The sequence below is a fragment of the Strix aluco genome, chromosome 8 (assembly GCF_031877795.1).
Source record: "Strix aluco isolate bStrAlu1 chromosome 8, bStrAlu1.hap1, whole genome shotgun sequence".
Taxonomy (NCBI): domain Eukaryota; kingdom Metazoa; phylum Chordata; class Aves; order Strigiformes; family Strigidae; genus Strix; species Strix aluco.
The window spans coordinates 25,758,010-25,771,913 of record NC_133938.1 but is presented as its reverse complement, the minus strand read 5'-3'; the positions used below and the strand labels follow the sequence as shown (position 1 = coordinate 25,771,913).

At 37.2% G+C, this 13,904-nt stretch overlaps 1 protein-coding gene across 3 annotated transcripts in view; it reads right to left on the bottom strand.

The window, feature by feature from the left end:
* Positions 1-13,904, bottom strand: part of DENND1B (DENN domain containing 1B) — a 170,715-nt gene that overhangs the window by 8,130 nt on the left and 148,681 nt on the right. For all 3 annotated transcript variants that reach the window (XM_074832741.1, XM_074832742.1, XM_074832743.1), the window contains 2 exons: positions 2,033-2,112; positions 640-856 (listed from right to left, as the gene is read on the bottom strand). In XM_074832741.1, coding sequence (XP_074688842.1) covers positions 640-856; positions 2,033-2,112 — 297 coding nt within the window. The remainder of the gene's footprint in view (positions 1-639; positions 857-2,032; positions 2,113-13,904) is intronic.

The window sequence follows — 13,904 nt, the reverse complement described above, 5'->3', positions numbered from 1 at the left end:
CTGGAATTCAAAAACACTAAACAATTTTTTGGCTAACACCCCAGTGGTGACTTGCTAGGGGTTTCAAAGTAGTAGGCAAGCAGTTTGTTTACACTACAGGTCCTGTGCAACTCTACCTAAAAAAGGATCAAGGAAGCCCTCTTAGAAAGCTCTGGAGTATGACTCTAGCAATGCTTCACATGCAATTACCACATGGATCCCATGACTTAATCAACATGGAGACATCACCATATCACTATGACTAGTTTATGGATGCAAGGTGAAAATGAAAATAAAATACTTTCTAAATTGCATTAAAAAAGACTAAAATCAGCCTTGGCCATACCAGATTGAACAGTTAAATATAATATTAAACTATTTGATCAAGTAAATTATTACACTATTCACAGCTCTATATGTGGCTGGTGTTATAAGGGAAAAATACTGTTCCAAGATGAATTGGTAAAGTGGACAAAGCTTCTCTCAGCTGGTGAAAAACCATCATTCAGTGGCCAGCATGGGTGTACTGTTATATAGCCCTAGGAAGGCACACTAAGAAGTATGCTGCAGTGTCTGAGCTGCATGTTGCTGATTCCACAAGTGCGGGATTCCACTATAAAGGGATTGGAGTTGTTTTTCAAATGAAAGCAGAAGACTAACCGCAGTCTTGTAATCAATGTCATCCATTGACCTGAAGAAATCCAGGCTTTTTGCTCCTGAGAGCTTTCCTTGATCTGAACTGTGTGTGCTCAGTGTGTCCAAGATCTCCCCAAGCAAGTCCATTTCTCCTTGATGCTGAGGTGTTATTCCAGTTTCACCAGAATCATCGCTATCATAAAAGCAAGCAGAAGCTTCTTCACTGTCTTCTGATGATAACCTGAAAAGAAAAAAATTTTCATCAGCTAGGAACATAAAAGCCGTTTTATTACAGCCACTTCTGAAAGTAAGTAGGAGAATGCATTCCAAGACTTCTGAAAGCGAACATAAACCAGGAATTTTTTTCTACTCAAGAATTTTCCTAAACATACATGTATGATATCTATGGAGATGCAGTTACTGTTAGCTGGTTGTGCTCTCTCCTGGGTCTTCCTCAACCACTATAACTGTTGTTTTAAGTCACCTTTAATATGACTTCCCAAATCTTCCCTCCAAATTTTACAGTTATTCCAAAATTGGTTCCTCTTTTCCCTTGTCTACACCTTATATTTAGGTCAGTTTTGCTATACCTCTCCAGCTGACTAGTCAACATACTTTGTTCTAGTGGCAAGACTCTCATACTGCAACTGTTCTGTCATATGACCAGACTTACTGGAGCACTGCCTATCTGCAAGGAAAACTGATGCTTTTGTCTTATTTTCTCCTTCAGCCATTGCAATACCCTTACCTCTGACCCCCATAGTACTGCAGTCCTTCCCTATCTCTTTCTATCCAGAATACTGCTACAAAGGGTATTTCCAGGGCTCACTGTTTTGATGATATCCTTTGAACACTTCAGTAGCTCCCCTCTTCCCTACTGCATCATGACTTAAACTGCTTGACTTTGCTTTCTAGGTCCTTCATGGTTTATATCCATATGTTCATTATCAAAAATAATTTCCTGATTTCAATCAGAAAATGCCTCAATGCAACTTAAGCCTCAATTTATGATTTTCCTTTAATTCACACATAGGAAGACCTTGATCTAATACTCACAAGGCAATATTTCTCTTTCAGACCCTTCAGAAAACTTTCCATTGTCATGACTACAAGACTTAAAGAATAGATTAGCTGAGGTCACTGCCCACCATGTTGATGAATATTATTCCACTGCTTCTTTGTGTATGTAGTCTTATCTTTATATCTTGAGTCTGTGAAGACTGAGAATTATGTCAAGCTCTTCTAAGCACTATAAATAATGAAAAGATATAATACCCTGTCCCTCTTGACATCATCTAGCTCAAGAATCAAGCTAACAGCCTGAACAGGAGAAAAAATGCGTCACTTGAACTCAACTTTGCTGAATAACACTAGTTACCCTTTCTCCCATGCACACACATCCAAACAGGCTTCTTACTTGCTTGTTCTCTCCATTTCGTCATCATCATCTTCATCCAAAGCAAAATCTTGGTTACTGAGACGCTGGTTGAAACGAGTCTAGAGGATAGAAGATTAACATTTAAATTTGTACTTATTTTTTCTATTTCAGCATTACTTATTTGGAGACTAGCTGCCACTTTACTCATTAAGACCTTCCAGAGCACTTGATGAGGAAAACCACATATAGATCAAGTCTTCTAAAGGTTGTTATAAGAGGATGTGAAGTCCTCAAGTGTCACCAATTAAAGAGCAAGAGAACATTTTTCTTCATGGCCTATGAAGGGCCTTATTATCTATGCAAAGCCTGCAGTGCCTTGTTATTTATGCAAAGCCTTGATTAGCAGAAGACTGGCTATTGGAGCAAAAGCATCACTTAAGTCTAGTACCTACCCTTTCTTGCAAGTAAATCACAAAAAGCACTTGGGTTTACTACTTTCTGACGGAAAAATTTGCCAAGTTTTGGTTGATGTGATCTACTGCACATGAAGTAAAATGGATTTTTGAAGTAGCAAATACAAAAGAAGTCAGGAGTCTCTTTGCATAGCTATATATATGTTAGGGTGTTAAACAAAATTAGAGGAAGTAGTATGCCAGCTCGAAAACTATGCACTAAGAATGCCTTTGTGCAGGATAATTTACTGTAAATTACAGTTAACTCAAAGTTAGCGTACACTCAGAGCATCCCATGGGGAGCTGGTGTGCTGTAAATTAACACAATAACCATGCTGAGTACTCACTAACCTGTTATATCACATTATTATTTAGCAAACAGAACCAGGCTAAAGATTTCTATGGTACTTGAAAAAAGTCTCCATCTTGACCAGAACATTTAAGTCAGGAATTTTAGTTGCTTGTGCTTCACAAATGACTTTCTTAAGGTCTGTCAATCTCTTATACTTGTTTTGTATCAAAAACCTGCAAAGATTAACTATGCAGGCAATCCACTGAAGAGACTCTGAACCTTGGAAAACTGGCCATAATTTAAAGACATATGGGTAGAATTTGTGCAAAGGGAAACCAGTGTTAGATAACTTCAAAGAATATCACACGCAAGCAGAAAGAAGTGCTACTGCCCAAATCTCATCATGCAGTTCACCGAATGCCTAAACCTACAATAAGCCCCTGATGGGGAAGAAATATGGCCTTAATTTGAGACAAGGACCTTGGAAAGCTTGTACTGTGAGATTTCAGTACATCACCTATTACAGGTGTTGTCAGTGTTCTACATGTACCAGGACACTCTCTGTAACTTTTCACCTCCTATTATCATCAGGAACGTCTCAATGTTCACTCTTTACAGACCAACATATTTGTTCTTGTTCAACAAGAGAGATTTTAATTAAAGCAGCCAGCTTTGGTAACACTTTCCATAGTTCTTGTCCACAAAGAGGAAACATGGTTCTTAATGTGTTAAACCAAGTAACAGTTGATAGAAAATGAGAGAATTATCAGAGTATTAAAAACTGTGAAAGAACCCAAACTAAGCTTCATACTGAGCAAAAGTTATAGAAAGGAATGCAGAGAAATAAGCCATTGATATTTCTCTTTCCAGTTTTGTGAGTTCTTTGTGTCATTCCCATCAGTGTTGTAATCAATCATATCCCTGCTTGCAACTAAAGGGAGGTTAACCACTCTGTCTTAATTGATATCATTAATTGGCTATCTCACTGATTACTGCCACAACTACAGTCACTGTTTTCAGTTTAACAGTTGCTGCTTTAAGTATTTATATTCACTGGGACAATTAAAATACTTTGTTTCTATAACAGTGGTAATTCACTACTTTCCCAAGAAAATTCTGACATAACATTCATTGTCATTAAAGCTCTAATCCTGGAACTGTCTCTTGGAGGGCAAAACCCTGTCTCTGTCTCACTTTCTTGGAATTTGCATCAGAATTAAATGCTACTGTCACATTTACTTCTACTAATGTAAAGTGAAGATTTTTCAGGAAAGAAGGTTCTTTAAAAATGTTGAGAAATTTCAGAAAACAAAACCAAAACCGACACTTGTTCAGCTGTAGATGGATTAACTCTGTCAATGGAATAAAATCCACAAAATAACACTCACTGACTTGTCGAAATAATAAATAATGTTTCAAAGAGCATAGATGGCAAGTTTAAAAAAAAAAAAAAAAGGTTAAAATTAATTAGAATCAGCAAACACCACAGGCATAGCAGTGACCCCTCAGAGGATCTACAAACAGTAGTTTATTATCATTAAGTGCGTTAGTGAAAGCAAGAATAACATCATATAAAGAAATATAACACAGCATATATTGCTAAACCTAAAAAACCCAAAACAAACCAAAAACTTTTAGTTCATGATGGTCAGACTCTCCCTTTGAAAAAATATTTCTGTTACCAATTTAAACGTTTAGGGGTACAAAATTATACAGGAAGACTTTCAAGAACTAAACCAAATAAATCGGGATTTACATACAAAGAAAAAAGCAAAAGGGGAAGGAAAGGAAAATATCTGGCTGTAAATAACAACATTCTCCAGAGTTTACAGCTCTGTGAGCTAGTCACAGAGACAACAAGCAACACATGTTTTTGAATAGGTGACTTTCCTCTAGGAGCTGTAATAAAAATGACTGCAAGGGAGAGGTATGTCCAGACTACTTTGCAAAGAAAGAAAAAGAAAGAAAGAAACTCTTAATAAATTCCAAAAGGAGAACCATAAATCTTTTTCAATGCTCCACTAAGCAAAGTGACAGAGTATGTGCACCTGCAAAAGCTGTCAAAGTCATTTAAGAAGTCCTTCCATTACTGACGTACCCTGCTGTTTGCAGTTATTTAAGCTTTTAATTTCTGTCTTTTCTGCATTTTGAAGTGTGTAACCTTTTTTATACCTTTTTATGAAAAAAGGACAGACTTCTGTTTCCTTCCTGATCAGCATTCTAATAACAACCAGACCATTTAAATTTATTACCGCAAGAAATGATATGGTAACACTCTTTTCTTGCTGCACGAGAACTTTATAAAGTCTTAATAGACTGCTGTCATGTTTCTTTCTATAAAATAAAGCAACAAACTTCTTTAAAGTACTCAATTGTTTTGCTTATTCCAATTAGTTCTGCTTATATAATATATCAATTATTTAATGTATCTACTTTATATCAGAACATGAACAGTATTCAACTTTTGTTATTTCAAATTTTTCTCATCTTCAGGCACGCTGTACCACAAGAACCCATCTCTCATCTTGCTTACAATATAAGATTTCAACATACTTAAACACAACAAGCTCATGCTCTCCACAACCCACAGTTGAACCATCAAGCCTGCGTGTAAAGTATGGCAAAGGAACAACTGCAGCTGGTGTGAGGTTATATATCCTTTTTGTATACACTGTATACATCCTCTTTGGTTTCTGCCCCACTTTAAAATCTCATTCTACAAGTGGCCTGCTACCTATAGAGTTGCGGTAAATGCTGATCACTGTAACCAGAAAAAGAATGTGCTGACAGTATAAATACAGGTAGAACCAAAGTGACAATAGGTCCTTAAACTGTTCTCTTCTGCTTGCTGGTAGCCTCACAGAATGTACTAATTTAGCATAAAAATGCAGACAAAATACATGAATGCTAAAGGATTTAAATGCAAGATGATTACATTCTTGATTGGGCATGAAAGTCAATCTTTGAAATGTCACCTTTTTATTTAACGCTAGACCTTTCAGAAGCACAGCTTTCTGGAATGAGCGCTCATTGATTGATACTAAGGCAGGAAGTTTAACAAGGCTGCTGCTATTAATTCTCCTCAAAGTGAGAAACAAATAATCTTTTGATAAATGGCAGCACACATATAATTTCACGTTTACTGACTACTCAATACATCAACATGTATAAATTTTCAAGAAAAGAAAATTATCTACTATGGTTTAAATCTATGAAGCATTGTTTCCTTTTTCTTAAAAAGTTAAAGATTATTCATTCAGTACAAAAAAGCAAAATAAATACGAGTCCACTGTTATTTATTTTACCTATCATCCTCTACAACCCTATCACTGACATAATTATGGCTTCACCTCCAGTAGGGAAGCAAAAGATCTCTCAATCAACCTAGTTAAGCACAACCCATTGTCTTCCTTTCCAGTTAAAGACCATGACCTAAAGCAATGGATAATGAAATCACAGGAAAGTACTTCACATTACACTCCACAGGAGCCTAGACTGATGTGGGAAGAGGGAAGGAAGAGAGAGAAAAAAAAAAAAGTAGTACAGTTTCTAAACTTTCTCTTCTTCAATGCCCTTCTTTTTCTGGGACATGGTACAACCAACCACAAGCTTGAAGTAGTGCTAGGGATACCAATTAGCTACATGGACACCAGACCAGGATAGGTGCAAGCCATAATTCGGGATTAATTTATAGAAACAATGCCTTCAAAAAACTAGTTGTGTGCTTTTCTCACAGAATGTAACACAAAGTAATGATGCCTCACAAAAAAAATGCTCTGATATCAGAAGAGTTGTCCTGGATATAAATTAAATAGGTATTATCTAAGATGCCATATTTATTTTTTTAGAATTATTACTGTAACACAAGACTCATGGATTAAAAACTACTAATGTTAAGTAAAAAAACCTTTCATCCTTCCTAGGATAGAAACCTTCTTTGCTTTAACAGATTCAGACACATAGAAGATGCATTTGAAAGAACAGGAAGTGTCTGGAAGCATCCACAGGTGTATGCAATGAGACAAAAGTGTCATCAATTCCGAGATCCTGTTAATTAAAATGATAGGGAAACAGAGATACAAGAAAGAAGTAGATTCCCAGTGACAGAAAGTAATCCTTTTCTGTGACAATAAAAAGCCCGCAAGAGCAGGAAATCCCCCCAAATTTGTATAGAGACATAGACAACCAGAAATGTGTGGATAAGAGTACAGGCACAGTACTTTGAAATTACAGGTAAGCTGTAATGCAATACATATCTCCACTGACTTCTGTAAAGTTAAAGGAAACATTAATATCCGTGCTGATGTAGGATTTATTGTACGTAAGGATGATAAATTTGTTGAGATACTTAGTCACAGATAGCACATTATAATTATTTATGTTCTGAATTACTGTGGTGAAAAATTAACAAACTCTAAGCTTCCTACCTTTTATGTACACTATAGTCCTGGACACAGATAATATTTGAGAATTTTGTAACATTGCTTTTGATTTTTTTAACGCTTAATCACGCTTCTGCAATATTTTACAGAAATAGTTATTTTCTTCTCCAAAATAACAAACAAACTTCCATTTTCTCTGAAGAATCGCAGACCATTATTCCCCTCAGGAGGCCTGCACCATCTCCTGGCCCTCTGAATCAGACCAAGGCCCCACGCTGCCCACAGTCAGGTGTCACCTCCAAACAGCCAGATCTTGCTCATTCTTCTCAATGGCACAGAGGCTATTCTTAGCAAAACTGGCCATTTTCAGCTGACACACTGTGGCACCATGCCACACATCATTCTAGCTGCAAAGACTGCACCATCCGAAGGCAGCCTGGCTTCACTTTAATTGGCAACAAGCAAAAGTGTTAGCCTTTTAAAATAGGACATGGAGATTTTCAGTGCCATTTGCAACAACTAAAGCGAGCAGCTCTTTTATAAACAAGTATTCTTTATGGATTTTTTTTGTGGATGATTTTAAAAGACACATTCACCAGGCAGAATTTCTGGTTACAAAACCTAGGAAAAATATTACTTATTTTCCCTTTTTGATGGTTATTAATGCCCTAAGTTTACTCAATGATTAGAGGGAAGAAAATGACAGAATGGAGGGTTGAGGGGGTCACAGTGAGAGAGGAGCAAGAAGATAAGGGGGAACGCATGTCAGAAAAGAAAAGCTCATCAGTGTCCACATGCACAAAGGCATGTGAATGTCCTGTATCGGGTCTGGCTGAGCCAGAATTGGTTTTCCCCTGTAGCAGCCCTCATGGTGCTGTGTTTTATGCTGGGAGCTGGCAGGGTGTTGATAGCACACTGGTGTTGTGGCTACTGCTGAGTAGTGCTTACACAGCACCAAGGCTCTTTCTGACATTTCCCCCCCCACAGTGGGACGGGGTGGGCAAGATCTTGGGAGGGGACACAACCAGGACAGCTGACCCGAACTGACCAAAGGGATATTCCATACCATATGACGTCTGCTCAGTATAAAGCTGGGAGAAAGGAGGAAGGGGGTGGGGTCACCCTTGGTCCTCCGAGGCAACCGCTACGCATATCAGAGCCCTGCTTCCTGAGAAGGCCCGACATCGCCTGTTAATGGGAAGTAGAGAATAAATCTGTTTTCTTTTTTTTGCTTCCGCGCGCGGACCTTTGCTTCGCTTTGCTTATATTAAAACTGCTGTTGTTTTACCCACAAGGGTTGTTTTGTTTTCCTATCTTATTTTCTTTCCCTTCTTTGCCCTATTGAGAAAAAAAGGGGAAGGGGGGGAAGTGATAGAGCGACTTGGTGGGTACCTGGCATTTAGCCAAGGTCAAACCACCACATGTCCACATGAAGAAAGGCAGAAAAGGAAACTTGGTTTTGAGGTAACAGGAAAGTCAAGAGACCCAGAAGTAACTTGGGTACACAGCATGTGTCTTCAGTAAATCAGAACAGTTGTAAACCCAGTTCATCTGCCTGGAACATGCTACCTATTTGATACAATTCCTAAACAGCTAAAACAGAGATTACTGGCTAAATTGATCTTTTGGTTAAAATGTGCGTCTCCTTACATCAGCAGAGCTATTGCATGGTAAAATCACTGCTGGAAGTGCTGTTTACAGATCACATGTGACTTTCTCAAAGGAAAACTTAGCAAAAACACTGAAGTTAAAATATACGATGTGGATGTGATCCTAAATACAAACATCATATACCTCCAGACTTCAAGATTTAATGGAAAAATACCAAATATCACAGCACTTTAGACAGATAAAACCTGAGCAGCACTGAACTCTGTCCATCAGACCTATGGACAGTGGAAGAATCTATTTGAGGGAAGCTCTGTATGAAGCTTGAAAACAGACAGACTAATCACATTTCCAAGGAAAAAAAGGTTGTGCCTTAGAAACAGAATTATTGACTCCAAGCACATTTCTGTCTAAGGCTCCCAACCAGAAGAATTAACATGGAGGAGTCCCTCCTCCTGTTTGACACCACTAGGAGTCTTCTGCTCACAAAGAAGGTCTTTCTCTACAAGGTGCTGGGAAACAAGGATGGCACTCAGATGCTGTTTACTAATTTCAGATATTTTAGGGCCTAAATTAGACAATTAACAGCAGGAGAGAGGCATCATCAGGATGGAATCTAGATTCTAGGTGGGTTGAGTTGCCTTTTGGTCATGCCCCCTCTCTCCACTTACTGTGGAAAGAGCCTTGGGTAGCACTGCTGCTAACTTCAGCATTTCAGTAGCATCTAAATTTAGATGGGTTGAATTTGGGCTTTCACATTCAGAGATGCTGAGATCCCTGCAGAAAAGGCTTTTCCTGTTTCTTCTACTCCCTCCTTTATTCTTTAATTGAACCTCCTTATTCATTCTTTTCACTCTTAGGTATAGAATTAGCAAGAGAAAGAAAAGGTTAGGGAACATAACAGTACTAGAGGTGAAATTTTAGACATAAGGTTGTTCTCTCCAAACTTTCAGGCCAGAAGGCAAAAGCAACATGGAAGCTGGGACGTAGGTCCCAACCATTGGCTTATGGTTCTTCTGGCTCCCTGCTTAGGCTAGATGAGCCAAAACGCGACCTGTGGAAGATAGAAGATACACAGAAAATGAAAGCAGAAGATACCACTGTTACATTAAGATGTCAATAAATTCTTCTGATGAAAAAATTAATCTGGTTATTTCAATTAATTATTAAGGACAGAAAGGTTCATCCTGTTTTGAAGGTACTTTGTGAAATAGCAGTTTTCCTTCAGATCCTTCAGAAAAATGACACCTTGGTAGACACATGAGTATGGTTAGTTTGTTTGTAGAAGAAAGACCTTCAGAAAGGCTGCCTTTCTATTTGTTAGAAAACTAAAATAGGTGACAATAATAGCCAGAAAAAGTATCTACAAACTTTTTGCTTGTTTAAATGTCTGTCTCAGTAGGATAAATCACGGGTAGATGTGCTGATGACTTCACTGAAAAACCAAGCATTCCACTAAATCCCCACAGGGTAACAGAAAATTCCAGAGTGACTTCCTGACCATTACACTATCTTTCCATTCTTTTTGTTTTTAAATTGGAATCATGGTAATTAGAAGAGATGTCTCAAGTGATGCATACTGCAAAACTCAAAGAAGAGGCAGCCACAAAGTTTACACTGGTTTATGGGGGCAGAATGAACGGCAGAACTCTGCCACAGAGACTTGTAACGGTCCTTCACTTCAAACCATGGTGAGAAGACATCACGGCAGAGAACAGGAAAGAATTCACACTATTAAAAACCCTGAAATAAATTTTAAAAAAGCTTTAGAAACTTATACTGCTTTTTTCTTTAAATGTGTTCACTGACTAAATGAAAATCAGTCACTGTCACTGTATAGAGGCTGTATCTACTATCTTCTGGGGGGGGCAGGTGGGGGTGAGGTTTGAGAAATCTTGTAATTATACCTCTACTTGGTAGTGTATATTCCTGAAAATAAAATTATGCATGATACATGAAAGCATCTAAATGTTTAAATTACACAAAATACAGATAATCTTTCCATTGAAAAAGAAAAAAATTACTGCTTGATTTGTAATCAGTTTTCTGTTGTAAAAAGCAAGGTTTATACAAGGCAAAGGATACATGTGAGCCTGTAATACTTTGGAAAGGTATCAGAGCCACGAGAGGGCACTCTCGTAATCTACAATTTGAATTCTTGCTGCCTAGCTTTTTCATTTTTAATTAAAAGGAAATCTGACTGTTTTGCAGAATGAAGAGATCTTACTTGACACACCAAGACAAAAGATTCTTCTCCAAATTAAAGGAAGCTAATGATATCTAAAACATTTTCAAATTACACATTAGCTAAAGAAGTAGAATTTACTAATCAACAAAAGCTTAATTCAAAACTATATTTTACAGAAACAAAACATGATTTACATTAAAAACTAGCCCGTACTGTTTATGACATCTGTCAATTTGTAACATTTTATTAAATGAGCGTAGAAGGTACCTCCAGCTATATAAACAGTATTACCTCTGGATGCTAAGCATAGATGTGATCTCAAGCACATTTTATGAATCCAAAACCAGGTAAATGCCCTTAATCAGAGCTTTTATGTTTCTGAAATTATTGTGGGGTTGTCTGCAGGATTATTTTCCTCTTTTTTTTCTTAACGGGGTTCAGTCACCTTATACAGAACATGTATATTCAGCACCGCATTATCACAAGCATTGCCTCGCCTCTTTTATGTCTCTGGAAAAAAAAAAGTCTTCAGAATAGCTCACTCTCACCACCTTTTTCAGGTTAGGAGGGTAATCAGTTACTGGAAGCCCTTTGTAGCTAATGATTATGTCGTTTATATTAGTGGCCATTGTAGGGGTATTGATAAATGGGGCACTCCTGAAGATAAGGTTATTCTGAACACATCTTCCCGCCTGACACTTGCTATCTTTGTTGAACAGAAGCCAAGTATACCTACTGCAAACTGAATTATATATTGTCTAGTTAGTAGGATATACTTCAACAAAAGTGTAAAAGCTACATCTGCGATACACTTTTAAAAAATAATAAAAAATGGTAATTCTCTTCTGTTCAAGAATACTAAGAAAAAAGTTTAGTCTAACTTAGCGTTTATTATCTTACGCAGAAGTGTTTTTAAAACCTTCTTAGACACTGTATTTAGATCCTGCAAAGTCATGGGAAGTAGTTCACTTGGTTTCTTCATAAACAAACATTTAAAGTAGTGCTGACACACAGTGATTGCTGGTAAATCCACACTTAGAATCCAAATGCCCGTTTCCATTATGGCTGCAAGGTAGTAGATGCCTAAAGGTACAGGTATTACATACATTTCCTCAGAGACAAGGAGCATTGCTAACTTATTAATTATAAAGTGAACTGGTAGTTCTTATTTGGTATTCTGCAAACCTTTAAGAATGTTTTATTAGCCACTAAATACACTAGGACTATTGACATCCTGAAATGTTTGATTTTTAATAAGCTACCCTATCAACTGATATAACAGTAAAATTAGAAAGATCATATTCATGAAATCCAACAGATCTTCCTGGCATTCTATCTTGGCTCATAATAAACACACTCCCTTTTCAGTTATATATTAATTTGAAACAATTTTATAGAGCTCTTACTGCATTTAGGCCCCTGTCTACCCAGAAATCTGCATTACCTGGGAGTACATAATGAAACAGAATTAAAATAGATTATGCAAAAACTGAATGCACAGCAGTCTAATACATGCACTGCCATACCCTCCTCATCAATAGTTAATGGAACTCAGCAACATCGTTGTCAAGATACCGCAGAGTTGAAGCAATCTCAGGCTTGCATTAATTTTTATTTCAAATTTTTAGCTGGTAATTTCTTGTATCTTCTACGTACCTAACTAATGTAGGAGATAAAGCATACCAGAGACATATTATTAGATCTAGGCATGAAACAGTTAACAGCAGTGCACATGCCAAGGTTTTAATAAGGCTTAACAATAAAAAGCTTCAATCCTCCACTTTCACTAGATTTTGTTGTTGTGGTTTTCCCTTGCTTAGGGCAATCCATCTGTTAATGTTGACTTGCAATATAGTTAAGCTCGCACACATATAAAAAGCCTAGAAGAGCTAACCTAAGCAAGAGTAAGCTCAAATGAATATTACAGAGATAGAACAATTCATCTTAGGCAAAGATTAATTGTGTGTGCGCGCACGCGCGTGCACACAGGCACGTATGAGTGCACTCCCGTTATTCTTTTTTTAGGAAAGACTTTCACAACACAAATTATAAAGGGGCAAGCTGATCACTACAGTCTGCCATAACACATTTAATTATTTATCCTCTGATTAGGTTTTGACAGCTATTTTACATGCTATAATTTATTTTGATTTACTGTTAATTTTTTAAAAGTCTATTGCTGATCTGGCAAAAAAAACCCCAATAAAACCACTATGACAGCAGTGATAAAGCTTAGTAAATATTCATTGTTAAAAACAGCTCTGCACTGTGACCAGTGCTGGTATTCTCCCTGGGCCAAACTGGCCTTGTTTTCAATAAAACCAGAGAAGTATCCTTTCCCTTGAGCCCTGTTAGGCTGAGGCTGCAGTTGGAACTGTCATCTTCACACAAAAGCAAAGGGGTTGGGTTTTACAAACGCAAAGCCTAATTGGGAGATCTTCATGGCTGTACCCTTGACATTTATTAAAGCCTCATCAACAAAACAGGAAATAACCGTACTAATTAGCAGACCCACATACAAACTACTATTTGCTGGGGTAAAAGCAGATTCACTTCCTATTGTAAAGGAAATGTCCTCCCAGACCCCAAAATCCTGTTATGAACCAATTATTAAAATGATCATTTACAGTGAAGGAAACTTTCATATCATACATAATGTTGCAAAGAAAATATGTTTTACAGCATCTCAGGTAATTATTAATTAGTATTTATGTTTAACTGTTTCCAAGAGGCGGAGAATGAAAAGCTCAACGCATGCATCTAACATGACATAAAATGTAACACCAAATTCTTTACATTTACAAGTTTCTAAATGTTTCAGTATGGAAGAGATAGTAATAAAATGCAGAGGTACCTCTTGTTTGAAAGTAAGATGACCATTAAAAGAAATCTCTTTCTTTTGTTTGTTGTTTGTTTAGGTTTTGGGGGGATATTCAAATACACTGACATTGCAACTTAATACCTGGTCCTTACATTAACTATACATCAA